Source organism: Triturus cristatus, chromosome 4_1 (assembly GCF_964204655.1).
Source record: "Triturus cristatus chromosome 4_1, aTriCri1.1, whole genome shotgun sequence".
Taxonomy (NCBI): Eukaryota; Metazoa; Chordata; class Amphibia; order Caudata; family Salamandridae; genus Triturus; species Triturus cristatus.
The window spans coordinates 1036565086-1036582805 of NC_140585.1; the positions used below are offsets into that span (position 1 = coordinate 1036565086).

General features: G+C 44.4%; 1 protein-coding gene across 6 annotated transcripts in view; it reads left to right on the forward strand.

Annotated features, from left to right (window-relative positions):
• The window catches only part of PLXNB2 (plexin B2), a 774339-nt gene that overhangs the window by 508957 nt on the left and 247662 nt on the right, over positions 1–17720 (forward strand). For all 6 annotated transcript variants that reach the window (XM_085653971.1, XM_085653975.1, XM_085653972.1 and 3 more), the window contains one exon: positions 16468–16621. In XM_085653971.1, the coding sequence (XP_085510097.1) occupies positions 16468–16621 (154 nt within the window). The remainder of the gene's footprint in view (positions 1–16467; positions 16622–17720) is intronic.

Here is a 17720-nt window from a genome sequence, read left to right on the forward strand (position 1 = left end):
CATAGCTGCAACCAAGAAGTCACTCGCTAGTGCAGTTACAAACATGTTGCAGCAAAACTGGACTGTCAAGTCAAGCAGAAGAAATGGCAAGCAAAGATAAAGGAACAGCAGATATTACAAAATTGGAGTCCTCCGCTTGACGGCACAGACAAGGTATACAAAATATTTTAGGTACAGGAAAGCCGAGCTGCAGAACATATGCGGTCTAGAAGAGCTACATTCAACTGAGGTACATAAGCAGTGGTATAAGTGGGGGTGGGAGGGGTGCAGCCTTTGGAGGTAGAGAGGGCATGGATACAATCTAAGCATTGTAGAGGTCCTGCCTGCATAGGTACAAAGAGCAGTGGTATAAACAAGCGGAGGCATATGCTATAATGCTACAGTGTGCAGAGGTATAGATATAAATGCATGTTTTTATAACAAGGTCTGATAGGGCCCAGCAGAAGGATGCCACTACCCGCTAATTGGACGGGAGAAGAGGCTTCTGCCAGGGCATTAGTTTCCATGGTCATTGACCCATATCAAACAAGCCTCTGACAGAGACACCTTAGAGAGCATCCCTGTTTCACTCAATGTGCTAGGAAAATACCTCATGGAAATAACTCTATAGCCCTGTGTTGCTGAATGAATCGCTGGCAGTGAGTGAGGTGTTACCTGCATTTTACACCAGTGAGTGGGTTAAGTGGACGTGGAGCAGTGAATTTATTGAAAGCACAGATTAAATCTGGCTTAATTTTGGGTTGAAAGTTACCCTGCTTACAAAGGGGGATGGAGGGTTGTCAACCAACCAGAAATAAGTCATGAAAGGTACAAGCACCCCTGCCGGAGAGCATGCATCTGAATCTACCCGCATTTGCATCACTGAGTCCTAGCGGAGTCCAGGGAGTAGGATCCAAATCGGGTTTTTAGGATAACCACTACATGTGCTGCCAATACCCTCTTTCAAACCAATAGAAATTTCCACAGCGGGACTTCGATGCCCAAATTTGCAATGGAAAATGCTAACCTAAAAGTACCAGAGTACTCTCAATGAGCATGGGTGCAAGGAATATTTACTGACCTAATTAGTAATAACTATAGTGGATCCCTGCCTCTGCCCCAGGGAGGCTATTGAGCATGCTGCTCGGTTTACAAACAAAAGGGAGCACTAGAGTGGGTCCTGGCTTCAGCCCCGGGGGTCTGCTGAGTTTGCATTATGATCGGAGTGTTGGCTTTCCAAAAGCAGGCAGAGGTGCTGACAAGCTTAAAAGAAGTTCCAGCAAAGCGGATGAAAACAGTACTTGAGTCATGGGACAAATATCGGAGAAACACACGAGGAACAATAGGAAACAGTATGCAACATCCAATTGAAACAGAGTAAAAGTAAGTGCAAGCACATGAACCAATGAAAGTAAGACCAGGATGTAAGCTCTTAAGATTTATTTGAAATACAGTAGATTTCACAAGCACTGTGCAGGCAAAACCTAAAAAAGGATCCTGTTCAGGACCCTGGTCCTTATGCATAGAGCTTTGTACCAGTCTGGACCTGATTACTTGTCCGCCTGGATTCAACACTACTCTCCCCTCAGAAGTCTGTGCTCTTCCCATGGCCATTTTGCTAAAGTTCTGAGGGTCAGGTGAGTAAAAATTGGAGGCTGATCCTCCTCCCTTCTGGGCCCTCAAGCCTGAACGGTCTGCTTGCAGAATCATGGCAAATTGATTACCAAGTGCCTCTCAGAAAACTCCTCAAGACCTGTCTTTTCACGGTCTAATTTGACTTTGTGTCTTCTTACTTTCCACTGTGCTCCAGACACTCTTCGGAGTAGCCGTGTGCGGTAAAAAGCCCACTATTAATTCATTTGCCACATAATCCATCATCTGCTGCTTAATGTGCAGCTTTTATAAAAAAAAAATTGTTTCTAACTCAAAGGTTCAAAAGTTACTAAAAATGCAGCGCCACTTGTTCCCATGCAGAGGAAGACAATTTACAAAGGTTGACTGATCACTGTTATGGTGCTTATTGCTATATTTGGGTGTTAAACTTGTACTAATAAGGTGCAACCAATGGCCAAACGATGTTAAAATGACAAAATCGTCAAGTAATACTGTCACAAAATGTGCTGTACTGCGCTGCATTATTTGCCTTTTCTTGCTGCATAATTTACTTAACCCTGTTGCATAGTTTCGCCCTCCGCTGCTGCAGAATTCCAGTGGCCTTAATTATTTCTAACTGCTCAAACTGCCTCCAAACATAAAACCAAGAGCAAGACCGGGGAGCCTTAAAGAATAAATTCCTCCGAAAGGAGGTCCAGGATCTCTTCAAAAGCATACAATATAAAGAGTTCCAACAGAAGAGAAAGGACAGGGTGTTTATTCTCTTGATTTCCTGGTACCAAAACCAGACAAGAGCCTAGAATCCATCCTTAAGCCTTAAACAAAAACATCGAGACACAAAAATTCAAATTGACAACTCTACAGGAGGTAATACAAATCCTGCGGAAGGGGGCTACTTGACAATCCTGGACCTCAATGGTGCATACCTGCGCATCCCGGTGAACCAATATCTCAAACAGTTTGTAAGGTTCATTGCAGACAGTATACACTACCAGTTCATGGTGTTGCCATTTGGCATACAATCTGCTCCAAGGTTATTCACAGAGTGCCTAGCTTCAGTAGCCTGAGGAGAAAAGTATTACACATATAACCACATCTAGACGACTGACTAGTGATGCGAGATCATTCAGAAAATGCCAACAGCACACAAGGACCATAATTCAAACCCTACACAACTTGGGGTTCACCATAAAACAAGAACAATCTGCACCAACACCAGAAAAGGAATAGCATTTTCTAGGGACACGATTGAACTCTGTGCAAGCAAGGGCCTTTCATACCCAGAGAAGGATCAGCTCACTAATAGAGCAGATTCTCCTGTACCAGAAGGGGTGAGCTCTGACAGTGAGGACATAGGACAGGCTATCATCCCAAATGCAAGACTGTACATGAGACCAATTCAGGAATGAGGTCTGAGATATCGGTCTCAGGCAGCGGGGAGTTTGGAAGATCTAGTGATTGTAACAGAATAGAGTGCACAAGCAACTACAATGGTAACACTTTCAGAACATCACAATGAGCAGGCCTTATTAGAACACAACCTCAGCACTTCTGATCACGACTTGCGCTTCACACTTCGGCTGGTGAGCGCATATGAGAGGGCTGGAGATCAGGAATGTATGGAGCACACAAGACTCGGTGAAACACACAAACATACTGGAACTCACTGTGTTCCTAGCAATGAAGGCATTCCTAACTCAAATCACAAGGAGAGCAATACTGGTACAAACAGACAACACAACAGCTGTGTTCTACCCCAACAAATGGGGGGCTGTATCCCATGAGCTCTCTACTCTTGCACAAGAGTAAAGGACATGGGCCATCCAGAGGAAATGTATTCTACTCTCAGTACATTTGCCAGGTGTCTGCAACACTGAGGCAGGCAGGCGAGTGTCTACAGCAAGTGGAAGCTAAAACAGGAAGTAGTGGATCAGATGGGCAGGAAGTGGGGGACAGCAACAATTAACCTCTTTGCCACACAAGGGAACACAAAATACCAAAGCTTTGCTGCCAGAATCCTAAACCACAGAGCGCAAGGGAATGCCCTGTTGATAGACTGGTCAGGGACATTTGCATGCACCTTTCCACTGATTCCTCCCCCCCCCCCCCCCCATACCACTTGTGATAGAGACATTCAAGCAAATACTATTTCTAATCTGCCTGCAATGGGCAACATGAACCATTAGGTGATCGAGCTTGCACAGGACCAGCAGATAACTTTACAAACCTCAAAAGACCTACTAATAATGCAAGAGGGGCGAGTGCTTTACCCACAACCGCACACGCTCAACCTAGCAGCATGGCTGCTGAGGAGTAAAAATGTGGTCACCTGCACTTGGAACGAAGTACCATGGAGGTGTTAGAGAGTGACCAGGAGAATATCTACATGGCAATGCTATACAGAAAACTGGTAGTCGTTTAAACAATGCCACGCCACACCAGACCAGACCGTGACTGGATAAATACTCAATGAGGGACGATCATATGCCTCACTCAAGGTACACCTAGCTGCCATTGTGGCACTCTCTAGGGGAGTAACAGGCAAAATATTGAAACACCGGTCAGCAAAGGATTCCTAGCGGGTGCAAAAGTTGTAGCACCACCAAGATCCGCTCCTACGTGTGAATCGGAAATTATTCGCACTGCAAAACTAAATGGTTTTACAGCATGAATCCTTTTTCTGGATTCACATGCTATGCATCATTTAGCCATCTAGTGGTTGGGGCTGGAATTGTTTTTTTTCCTCACTTCTCTCTGGGCATCATCAATCACCATTTGGTGGTATGTTAGTCTCCTGTGTGACGTCAGACGATGCCTCAGTAGTTCCTGTGCATAGTCACTATCTTCAGATTCTTTTTCCTGCAGTTTGGTCTGGAAGCAACAAAAGAGCTCTTGATCGATTCGCAAAACATTGCAAAAGAGAAGGGGACCCTTCTCTCCCTCTTTTGATGAGACCCTGCCTGTACCAGCCCCGTGGTTGGGGAATGAGGGCAGGTAGCGGTCATGGAAAATACCTCCTTTAAATTAAGCCCCAACTGCAACCACAAATTTGCGCAGAGTAACCACCAAGAGATTTGCAACCTTTGTCTCCCACAGGACCATCGAGACTAGGCCTGCTGTGCATTCGCCTCTAAAGACTGTGAAGGTGCGTCGAAGACAGAGACTGGAACACTACAACATGTCCAGCACTCAGAGGACGCAGGTTCCACAGAAGGATCTCCACCTGTCCAGTGACGATGACCATGTTGAGATCACAACAGCTCATGGCGACGGGTCAAACGTCGAAGTCTACGCGAACGAGACAGAGAACAAACAGGCGGCAAAGAAATGGTCGAAGGTCTCCAAAAGAAAAAGACACAAGGTAATAAAAGCATTAAAAAGCCCTGACCAAAACCCCTGGGACAAGAAGTCCTACAAGGCAGCCTTGACGCCGAGACAATCATCGACCCATGGTCAGCCAAAAACAAATGAGCCTCACGGATCCCCACCAAGGGATACCAATGCAGACAAGACTCTGTCGAAGCCCTCCACTATTCTACCTGTTCTAGAGAGAGTAAGGGGAAAGACAAAGGCTTTGGAGATGACAGAACCTTAGACGCCAAAGAAGAGACCTTTGATACAGATGAGAAGGTGCTCTAGGTCGAAAGATAGAAGAGCAGGCTTGAGGCCGAAATGGCGGCAGTCCTGCAAAAAAAAAAAAGTTCAACATATCCTTAAAAGAATTTTAGATCCCGTCAACACCTTTGACGTCCATAGACACTGAAGAAGATCCGCTTGCCTTGGCGGCCCCAGCAACACCAGAACCTCACGAAATAGAGAAGTGGTAGGTTTACAAACTCAAGGAGGCAGAAGAGGAATAATCATGTAATCACCTAGACGCAGAGTCACCAGAGGAAGTGGTGGACAACTACCCTAGAGTCCATCTCAACCAGATGATCTGTCACTCTGCAACAGCCTTATAAAGCGGGCTGCAGAAACTTCTGGGGTCCAGTTAGAGAAAGAAAAAAGAGACTCCTGTTTTCTCCTTGAAACATTAATGCCATCATACAAGGGGAACCAGTATCTTCCCATGCTTCCCAGCATATTGGGCCAGGGAATGGAGGCATTCCGGCAAATAGCCTCTGCAAAGTCTGTTACAGTAGAATAGAAATATAAACCATCTACTGAAGACCCCAAATACATCCTGGGGAACGCTCCTGCTGACTCCATCATTGTGGCAACTACTAGGAAGCAAAACAATGCACTTACCTCCACAGGCCCACCACCTGAAGAAGTGCGCAGAGACTAGAGCTGGTGGGAAGGAAAATTGGGAGGGATGCTGCAACCCAGTGGTGGATTGCCAGCTCCAATGTCCTGTTGAATAAGTACGGACATCAGCAATGGGATGAAATGGAGTCCCTAATGCGAAACCTCCCAGAGGAGTATAAGAAAAGAACCAAGGCAGTCATGCAAGAAGGGAGAAAAATTGCAAACACCAGCCTGAAATCAGTCCTGGGCACAGCAGACACTGCCAGCAGGAAGATGTGCACCAGCACCACTCTAAGAAGACCTGCTTGGCTCACGGTGTCCGGTTTCAAGCCTCTATAATTAACATGCCGTTTGTAGGGGACGCACTGTTTGGACAGTCTGTAGATTACTCCCTACAACAAAAAAACAAAAACAAACGGCAATGGCAGTGGGGGCTTTACATTTCAGAGGTTCCTTCAGAAGAGGAGGAACAGCATCCCAAAGACCCACTAGCAGGGCACCATTCATTGCGAGCAAACCGCAACAGGCACAGGATCGCACACAGCAAGCGTCTTACAAACCATGGCAACACCCTGCTAGACAGCCCTTTCAGCGAAGAGGAAGGGGAAGAGGCCACATGCCCAGTGGGGGAGGAACAGCTGGCAAGTGACTTGCCCAACAACACAACCCACCACAAAATACCTGTGGGGGTTAGAATAGGAGATAACCCATAGGAGTCGGGAAAAATCACCACAGACAATTGGATTTTAAACGGGATACGTCACAGATACTGCATAGAACTAATCGACCACCACAAATTCTCCCAAAACCGTAAGAAGCTTCAAGGACAAGAGAATATACAACTCCGGAAACAATTCAAAGAACTCTTACAACAGAGAGCCATTGAAAAGGTACCAACAAGGGAAACAAAGGAAGCTGTTCACTTTATTTCCTAGTTCCAAACCAAGATTTCACCCTAAGACCAATCCTGTAGCTCAGATTCCTAAACAAATTAATCTGTTCACATTGCAGGATGACAACGCTCCAGGGAGTAGTCCCACTTATACAAAAGGGGGATTATACGGCCACGTTAGATTTAAAGGATGCCTACCTACACATGCCCATGAATCAAAAACACAAGTACCTACAATTTGTACTAGACCAGGTGCACTACCAATTCAGGGTGCTACCATTCGGCATAAAGTGCCTTGCAGCGGTAGCAGCACAGGCCACAGTATGACTACGTTTCATAATAAACCACAAAAAGTAATCACCACAACAGGAAAAGGTGTTCCTGGAAGCAACATTAAACTCAACTCTAGACCAACTCTGGACCACCAATCTGGTGGTATCAGTCCTATCCATCTCGCCCTTTGTTTGGTCCGATCACTATTTGGTCAAATTCTACCTAAAACTCCTATCCTCCGGGAAAATAGCCACTCTAAAAGGGGGTATGGCGGGAAAATGGAATGCCATTGATAACAACGAATTTATTAACACACTGATCAATACTGCACCCCGTTCCACACCCGATGTCAACCAACACGAGGTATCCTTCTCGAACTGGCTCTTAGCGGCCAGTAACACTCATGCCCCACTTAAACATATCAGACTCACCCGCCGGTATGAGGCTCAGAGATGGTTTTCCCCGGACCATAAATCTCAAAAACGCTCCCTTCGCCAAACAGAAAGAAAATGGAGACAGGACTACTCTCTAGAAGGTAAAACCATCTACGTCCGGGCCCTGAAGGAATACAAAAAGGCCATCTCTACAGCAAAGCCAACCTATTTCCCTTCACGAAACCTCCACTCCAACAACCAAACCAAAGAAATATTCACTATAGTAGACGAACTGTCAAACCCAGAGAGAGTCCTAAACAAACCCAAGCCGTCACAGGCACTCTGACTCCCTGAATACCTACTTTATCAATAAAATCACTGCCATCAAAGCCAGCATTTCCCCCAAGACCTCGCAAGAAATTGCCCCACCCACTCCAGGAACCCCCACTCTATGGAGTCCTTCCACCCCATTGACACAGAGACCCTGAATAAATTACTAGCTAAGGTCAGATCCGGCTCCCCCCTGGACCACTGCCCCTCATACGTACTGAAAACGACCCTCACGGCTTTCCCTGATCCAGCCCTTGCCCTCCTAAACCACTCCATCTCCCAGGGCTGCGTCCCCAATGCTTTCAAGGAGGCCATAATAGTCCCCCTCCTAAAGAAACCAGGTGCAGACACCAGCAAATTACTGCCCCATCTCTTTACTCCCCTACATGGCCAAGATATTAGAAGCCCACGTGGCCAAATGCCTGTCCAATTTTTCGGAACAGACCGGTTTGCTCGACCCTAGCCAAGCCGTTTTTCGGCCAGCGCATTCCTCGGAAACAGTGATCTTAGCTGTTCTCGACTCCCTACGTGAAAAAGCGGACACAGGAACGCCTCAGGCCCTGGTGCTGCTTGATCTCTCGACTGCATTCGACACGGTCGACCATGACATCCTGGCCGACCGTGTCAGCTAGGCAGGCTTCCAGGGTCCAGCACTCAGCTGGATTAAGTCCTTCCTAAAAAACCGCACCCAGGCAGTCCGCATCGGCCATTTCACCGCCCTCAAACTAAAAACTATGTGTGTGGGGTTCCACAGGGCTCTTCCCTCTCCCCCCCCACCTCTTCAAGCTCTACCTACTCCCACTAATCAGATCCTTGAAAGACAGAAGAGTGCCCATTTTTAACTACGCAGACGACCTCCAACCTATGTTCAAGATTGACACCTCTCCCCAGTCAATCTCTGACTTCCAATCCACCATGACATTGATTCGTCAATGGATGGACCATAACCATCTAAAGCTGAACTCCAGCAAAACAGAACTGATACTGACGGGCGATGCACACACAGTGGGGCCCACATTACTGGCCGAATAACCTGGGCTCTTCGTTTCCCCCCCCCCCCACACTCCTACCACCTCAGTAAAAAGTCTAGGGGTCACCATTGGCAACGACCTGTCCCTCAAAATGCACGTAGGTATCGTGATCTCCACCTGCTTTCTGCAGCTGCGAAAAATAAGGAAGATAAGCAGGTTACTATCTCAAGATGCACTGGTTCAAGTCGTGATAGCCCTGGTACTATATTGTCTTGACTACGCAAACGCCACGTTCCTGGGACTCCCATTCGGCCTCACTAGGCGACTCCAACTGGTACAAAACCAAGCGGCGTGTTTAATATTTAAACAACCCAGATGGCAACATGCTTCCCCTCTCCTTAGGAAACTGCACTGGCTCACCATTCCCCAACGCTGTGCCTTTAAAGTTGGTTGCCTGGTGTACAAATCCCTAAACGGACGCAGCCCCAAATTCATTGATAACCGCATCTCCTGCTACACTCCCACACGCAACCTCCGCTCAGCCCAACTCCACCTCCTTACAGTGCCGACCTTCAAGCTGAAGCGCCAAGTGAGATGCAGGTTTGCGACCCTGGCCCCTCGACTGTGGAACTCCATCCCCCTGGAAATCGGACTTAGCACGAACTTACTCAATTTCAGAAAGTCTCTCAAAACATGGTTATTCACACTTACTTCCAAATTATCTGCTCCGGGCTGGCCACCCCCTAGTATCTCTAGCGCCAAGAAACCAACCGGTGAACGAGCACTCTACAAATCATTGATAACATAACTCAAGGACAGCACAGGTGTATCCAGTCCTAAGGAGAGCAAAGGCGATGGAGGCGTCGACCTCTGACAGTGAGGACTATCCTGAAACTTATGGGCATGATGACATCATGCATACCATTCATAACACATGCAAGACTGCACATGCGACCTTTTCAGGAATGGATCTGCAACAAATGGCCACAAGCCACAGGGAGCTTGGAAGATCTAGTGGTAATTACAGCAAAGGTACAGAAGGAGATAGTGCTGGAAATCAAGACGTGACCTTAGGGACTCCAGTCAAAAACCAACTCCAACAGTGACCATCACAACAGATACATCCCACAAGGGTTGGGGAGCACACACAGGCATCCTGAAAGCACAGGTAACTGGAACAGCACAGATGCGCTGAAATACATCAACTTCCTGGAGATGAAAACAGTGTTCCTAGCCCTGAAGGCGTTCCAAGCACACTTAACGGGACAAACCGTGCTAATACAAACAGACAACACAACAACCATGTTTTGCCTTCAAGCAGGAAGGCATGAAATTGTTCACACTGAGCAAACTAGCCCTAGAGATATGGCAATGGGCAATACCAAGAAAAATCACACTCCAAGCAGTCCATCTACAAGGAAAACAAAACACAGCGGCAGACAGACTAAGCAGTTCCCACAAATGGGAACTAAAACAACGAACACTGGAGGAAATATTTAGAACGTGGGGAGACCAACAATAGACCTGTTCGCAACTGCAGAAAATGCAAAATGCCAACACTTCCCCTCCAGGTTTCAACACCACCAATCAGAGGGGAATTGCTGGTCATTAAAGTGGTTAGGAAGATTTGCTTACGCCTTTCTTCCAATCCCCTTAATACCAAAGGTGCTGGAGAAAGCCAGACACACCTCATCCTCATAGTACCACAGTGGGCCAGACAGACTTGGCACTCAGACCTACTTAAGTTGTTCAGAACACAAATGAAAACAATCAAAGCAGATCATGATCTGCTAACAATGCAAGAGGGGAGAACGTACCACCCAGAGCCTAGAATTCGGACATCTCGAACTACTGCCAAGAACAATAGAAATACTTAAGGAAGCAAGAAAGTGTTCTACACGAAAATGTTACGCAGCAAAATGGAATAGATACATTTACTGGACTGGTACACAGATTCCAGTTTTGTCCTAGTCTCCTTATACCTGTAATATGTGTTAACATACCTCACTCACCTACTAGACACTGGGTTAATCTATTCACACTTAAAGGTAGACCTGGCAGCCATAGTAGCCTATACCAGAGGGCACTTAATGTAACACCTTTTTCACAACCTCATTGGTGCAGATATTCCTAGAAGGAGCTAAAAGAATTGCACTACCAAGATCAGTTCCAGTGCCATTGTAGAACTTGAATCCCGAGCTAACGCAGTTAATGACAAAGCCGTTTGAGCCTATGCACAAAACAGATCTAAAATCACTCGCACGCAAGACAGCATTTCTAATTGTAATCACTAAATATCATTACGCAGAGTAAGTGAACTGAAGGCACTAACAATAGAGGAATCATTCCTGCAAATACACAGGGACATGGTTGTACTCAGAACTAACCCCCTTTTTTTTGCCCTAGGTGGTAACCCACTTTCATGTTAACCAAAGTATACAGCTACCGGTTTTTCAAATAACCTTACACAGAGAGAGCCCTACACACGTTGGATGTAAGGAGGGCTTTAATGTAATATCTAGAAGAAACTTAAAAGTTTCGAAAATACACCATTTGTTAATCTCCTTTGTCAAGGCAACCAAGGGATACCAGGTAACCAAAGGTACAATCTCAAGATGCATTCTAGAACAGTACAGACTTGCTATTCGAAGGCAGGGATGACGCTGCCTGCACGCGCAAAAGCCCACTCATCAAGGAAAAATCTGATGTTCCTAGCAAGCATACCAATGGATGCAGTCTGCGCAACAGCACCATGTTCATCACAACACACCTTTGCAAAACGTTATTGTGTGGACATCAAATGAATAAGAAAAAGCAGGTTGGACAAAAGGTGCTACAACACCTGTTTGCTAACTCTTCCTCATTTCATCCCAGCCAACTCATGGGAAGCGATAACTCTACATAACCTAATGCATAGCATGTGAATCCAGAAAGGGATTCATGCTACAGAATAAGATGGTTACTTACCAGTAGGAGTAGTTTTGCAGCTTGAAAGATTTTCTGGATTTACATGCGACCCACTAACCTCCCTAGAAACGGGAGATGGCGCAACTAGGCGGGGAAGCAAAGAACAAGTAGGAAGTATACCGGGAAAAAAAGTAATCTGAAGATGGTGATTACGCTCAGGAACATCCAGGCTGACGTCTGTCATTACACAGGGGACAGACATACCACCAAATGATGTATGACGATTCCCAGAGGGAGAGAAAAAGGCCATTACGGAGCCAAACACTAGATGGCCGAATAATGCACAGCATTTTAATCCAGAAAATTATTCAAGCTGCAAAACTACTCCTACTGGACCATTTCGTTTCTTACCAGTAGGAGTAGTTTTACAGCTTGAAAAGTTTCTGGATTCACATTCACATGCAACCCACCCACCTCCACGAGATAAGTCTTATCCTTGGTGACATGTAGAGTGGATGGGGGAAAAAGAATCTGAAGATGGCAACCACGCACTGAGGATTCAAGGAGCAGCATTTAACATCTTCAAAGTGGTACCAGGAGTCAAATGGTCCACTCCAATGACCTTAAAATTTTTTTTTTTTAAAGTTAAAAACCCACGAAAGGAGGACCAATGCGGCATTCCGGACCCAACCGCTACTAGATGGCAAAATAATACACAGCATATGAATCAAGAAATAATTCAAGCTCAAACTACTACTGGTAAATAATATTTTTTTTCTTCATTTCTGTGACTACTTTATGACCCTGGGAGGTGTGCTCTTGGTGTCACAGCTGTTGTAATTATGCAGGCCATTTTATACACTGTCCTACTAGCTGGGTGGGCAAAGGCAACACTTTAACAGAAAAGTGTCAAATGATTGCAGTAATAAATGTAAGCACAGGGTGGTCACTATGTTTGTTAAATGTATAGGGGGAGGTGGTGAATGACCTGCAGATGAAAGGTTTTAAAATTAGAACAAAATAAAATGTGAAAAATAATTGCAATTGTTAAAGACGTTAACGGCTGACGTAGTCTCCTTTTTAAAGTAGCTGAAAAGGCTTGTAACAGGGACGATTCTCAGCATAGAGACCAGTGCTATGGTTGTTCGTGATGTCCTATGACCTCCACTCACATTTTGCCATTCTTTTATTTTCTCCCCCTAATTTTGTTCAATCAATTTTGATTAACAACACCTCTGAGGCCCGGTACAGGTTGGACAAATGTTGACATTGTGCTTCAGAAGCTGAATTTCTGCTTGCAGATGGGGAGAAAGTTCCTTTTTTTTCTATCATGCCACCAGATTGAAAGGGAGCTGAATCAGTCTTTTGAAAATCAAGATACTCATCCATACAAGGATATGTAGTTTCATAAAATCAAAGAGCCTGAGGGCGCAGTTAAAGGAAATGAACTAATTATGACGACAGCTAGGCATAAATATCAATTATATTTAAGAGTTGATTAAATGTCTTGGTGGTGACACATTTCCCAGCAAATGTAAATTCCTAGCATTCTTACTGCTAATGCTAAAAGATGCACATACTAAAAATCCAACATTCACAGTATTGCCATTGCTACGTCTAAAAAAAAAAAAAAAAAAAGGAAGATCTATTGACACGTGATCTGTTAAAATTATGAAAATGTTACCAAAGTATCTTCTGTTGAAACACTGTACACTGCTGCAAGTGTTCTCCCTGGACCGATCACTGCTGCCAAGATCTTCTGGTGAATATTTGACACTATTGGTCCCTACTCTAAGTTTTTTTTTGGAACAAAGTCCAATATAAATCTTTACAATTTACAACCTTTTCTAATATTTCCTTTTATTGAGAGTGGTTAAAATAACAGGTTTACTTTGTTTTTCTTCTTGGCACAATACTATAAAAAAGGGATTAAATATCTTTAGACTAGTTCAGATTTCTACATTTACCATCATTAGCAACCCATGTCTAGGTGAAGTTTTTGTAATGTTTGTTCTTGTCGACAACATTTGGCTTAAATTCTATTGGGGAGAAAATTGCCTCTCCTCAAAAATACTCTCAGAAATAGTTACTAAAATGCAAGATCTATTTTCATCATTCTCTTCTCTCAGTGTCTCTACATATCATTAAATAAAAATGCATGCAATAATCACTTTCTCTCTTACTATGGTGAAGACCAGGCAAATAAGTTTTTACAAAGAACAACAATCTCAATAACAATTTGTGCTGGTTTTACCCATGACCACCCTTTGAATCAAGATGCTAGTTTTAGCCTTATCACAGTCTTTCTATGAGAGGGACTGTTTCTGTCTCTCTTATCCAGATCATCCCTGCACCACTCAGTGGATAGCAATATTCAAGCCCTTTTGTGTATGCCCGGCTGCTCCATTAATCCTTTGAGATCTGCTATCTGGGAAGCCACAAGTCTGCTTCAAAGAGACCCATACTTCATGATATATTGCACCCTCAATCTTGGGCAGCTGCCAAAGATGGAACCCTTGCCTGGCCTAGTCTATTATTTACTGCTGGGTAAGTATTCCCAAGTTCCATGCTCTTTACTGCTTCTCAAAGCTGCATGCTCCCCATGGAGCAACCACATTCTCTGGTCATATTGATGAATAATCATTGCAGGTGCAGCTGGAAAGGAGGTAAAGGAATAGCCTAATAGTGCTTGTCCACTTGAAGTGTATTTTGGGGTAGATATTGTTAGCAGCTGACAGAAGTGGTTAGGCTTTTGAATGGTAGTGTACCATTCCCAGCACCCTTTTTACCCACAGTATTCTGTTTCCCGGGATCGCCTCCATTTCTAATGAAATTTTCTTTCCTGCATTGGCCCATGAATCCAGATTTATGCCCGGATATCAATTACAATTGTCTTACGTCTGACAGTGTTGTGACCTTCAACTCCCAGCCCTGGCTTCCGAGGACACTGCCTTGGAAAATCAAAAGAACTCCTAATGTAACCCCTACTAAAAAAAATCAGTTGCCTAGACTTCTGAGGTGTAATGTACATTATTTCATGATATGAGGGCCAATTGGCATTTAATGAACAGATCAGCCAACCGTATGTTTGCAAACTGTAATTGTTGCTTTAACAAGACACCTATTTTACTCGTATGTTATGGCAGGGCAACTTTTTTTTAATACTATCTTTTGAAATTCTTGTTATGTTTTTGGTTCCTCCCACTGGCAAACATTTATATTACTTTCTTTCATGTTATCACTATGTATGTGTGCGGTTTTCTGATTTGTGCTTCAGAAAGATGAATTGCATCATTTTGGTGAACATAAAGTCTGTTGGGCGTCAACATGGAACGATCACTAAGAAGATGCTAGAAACACATTGGCTCTCTGGGCAGGCAGCAGAGTTAAGAGGCCTTTGTCAGGATGCTGGGCTGTAATTAATGCATTACTTGACTAAATTAGATGATTAAACATAAATAACAGCTACTTTTTATATATGGATAATTAGGTTCACATAAACCTAGATGAATAATCGCAACATGACTGCCACTACAGTCCTGGAGTATGACATCAGCAAGCTGTTGGTATCCTTAAAAATAAGTTCCTCTCTGACATCTGTAAAGTAAGTGCTTTGAACATGAGCCTCCTAGCATGTTTTCCCCATGATCACAAACTTCATGCCTCTCTTTAGCAAATACCCTCTAAAAGCCACCCCTTCACAATTTAAAAAAATACGAAATGCAACCCTAGGAGTAATCAAAGCACAGACCTGTGTGTGGTCTTTCTTAGTCTTAGCACTAAAATCTGTAGTTACCGCATAACTCTCTTCACAGCTTGTCAAATGACTTCCAGACCGGTCCCTCAAGTAAAGCGGCACAAAACCACACTTCTTAATATCTGAGAAGAGAAACTCCCCTCAAAAGACAAAAGCCATTACAGCACTTTGTTACTGTTGGTAATATTCTACACCATTGATAATTAAATTGACTGGCTCGCAATCCATAAATCTTTTTTTCTTCATTTCATTCTTCTCTTTTCCAATTTACTGAGTCCCGAAGGTTTCTGCCTCTAAAATATATATTCTGAATACACACATTCTGAACTGCCACACTGTCTGCGCCAGAGGGCGATGCCATTCCAACAGCTGCTGCCTCTTTTTCATGCTCACAGTCCTCTTGTTGTGGGGATAATGTCCTTTTGCATAGGTATAGCACCAAACTACACATGCAGCCACTCCCGGAGTGTATCTCGAGGCAATGGGCCCAAGCAAAAGGGCACTGGGAAGATCTAGTGTTGATAATGACCAGGATCAGCACTCTACTATGGTGGAACAGCCGCAATATGTTGCTTGACAGGCCTTTTCTAGACCCCCTTCCCCAAATGTCCCATTACCACAATGCGTCTCTTTTGCGGGGAAGCGCACACATCCTGGACATGACTGTACAAAGTATCCTTCCGTACCAAGAATACCTTATAAACTGCCTGTAACTACTAGACATCAGTATTGCCCTCAAAGCCTTCTTCAAACTGATTTGGAGCAATACATTTCTCATGAATACAGACACTCCCTCTAGCTTTCTGCTCTGAATCAGGATATCTGGCACTGGCATTACACAACAGCTTTCACCTGTTGGGGGAGCATTTGTCGATCATGGAGAAATGGACCTGCTCAGCAGAACGAATCAACAAGTTCCACACGTGTGTCCTGCTACATTAGGAATTTGTGACACAACACCTTTATGGTTTGTAGCGTACATAAACCAATACTATACATCACATTAGAATCACAACTGTTAAAATGTGCTTTCTTGGTGTGTCTTAGCCACTCATGTTTCAATTGAGTACTATGCAGTAGTTCACAAATTGTTGTTTATTAACACCTGTATTCTCATTACAGGTAACAATGACAGTAAGTCCTACAATTGCTTTAACCGATGGCGACAAGCTTCTGTGTGAATTTGGTGACACAATAGAGCCTGCGCTGTTTGAATCAGATGGAAGTATTTCTTGTAGTCCTCCTGCGACCCTCGATCCTACAAAAAATGGTGAAGGTAATAAAGATTTTAAAATCAATTCCTATAATGCATAGCATTGTATGACTGCAGGATTGTGTCAGCTGTATGATTGACATCGACTTTTTGCTTTTTTGAATCCTTCTTTTATTGGACTCCAATCCTTTCAGAAGCTTTTTTGGAGTCCAAAACATCTGGTGCAGCCTCTGTGCACACCCTCAACCTTACTTCAAGGGTCTTCTCCAAGAATGATAACCTTCCATGGCAAATGGTGCATTTTAAAACCACCCTAATAGTCAAAACTTTGTACCCCACCGGCTTCTTGATCAGAGGCTTCTTCGGGTACCCAAGAAAACAAATTACAGCTCCTGGCAGGGCCCAAGATTTCCTCAGGGATCCTCTACATTTTTATCCTCCCACTGTCCCTGCTACTTATACCAAATGGTAAAGATATACAGTCAAATTCCTGCACTTGACAATTTTGATTAATCATGCTCACACACAGCTGTTAAAATGCCCTAGATGTTTCTTTTTAACATTTATTAAATTGTTCAACTGTTTGCTGATGTTTAAAAGTAGACACATCTGACATTTGAAGTCTCTACCAGAATTCCACCCGCTAGAAGGCCGTTTACTGATGGGGGACCTAGGGGCGCACAAAATTAAGCAAATATATCCGACATTAACCTCCCATACACGCAATATATTACATAAGACCAGAGCCGCTTGGGAAGTCTATGTGCAGACCATGACCAATGACGACCGGACTGAGCCCCTAGCTAGTGCCCGACACGCGGCAGTCACCTCGATACTCTGCCTCATACAATTTAAAGATCTCCACCGTATATATTACTCTAGATCCCGGTTGTGAAGGATGGGAGTTATCCAGTCCCCCCAGTGCCTACGCTGTAGAAAAGAGGAGGGTTCATTTCTACACACGGTATGGAGCTGTGAGGTGATACAACCATTCTGGAGGAAGGTGGTGTACTGTCTGGGCCAGGTGCTGGCCTGGACTATTCCATTTGATCCCAGACTGCTGCTCCTCCATAGCACAGAAGAGATTGGAGGAAATCATTTACAAACAGCACCTCCTCTTCCTAGGCCTCACTCTGGCCAAAAGGGACATAGCCCAGAAGTG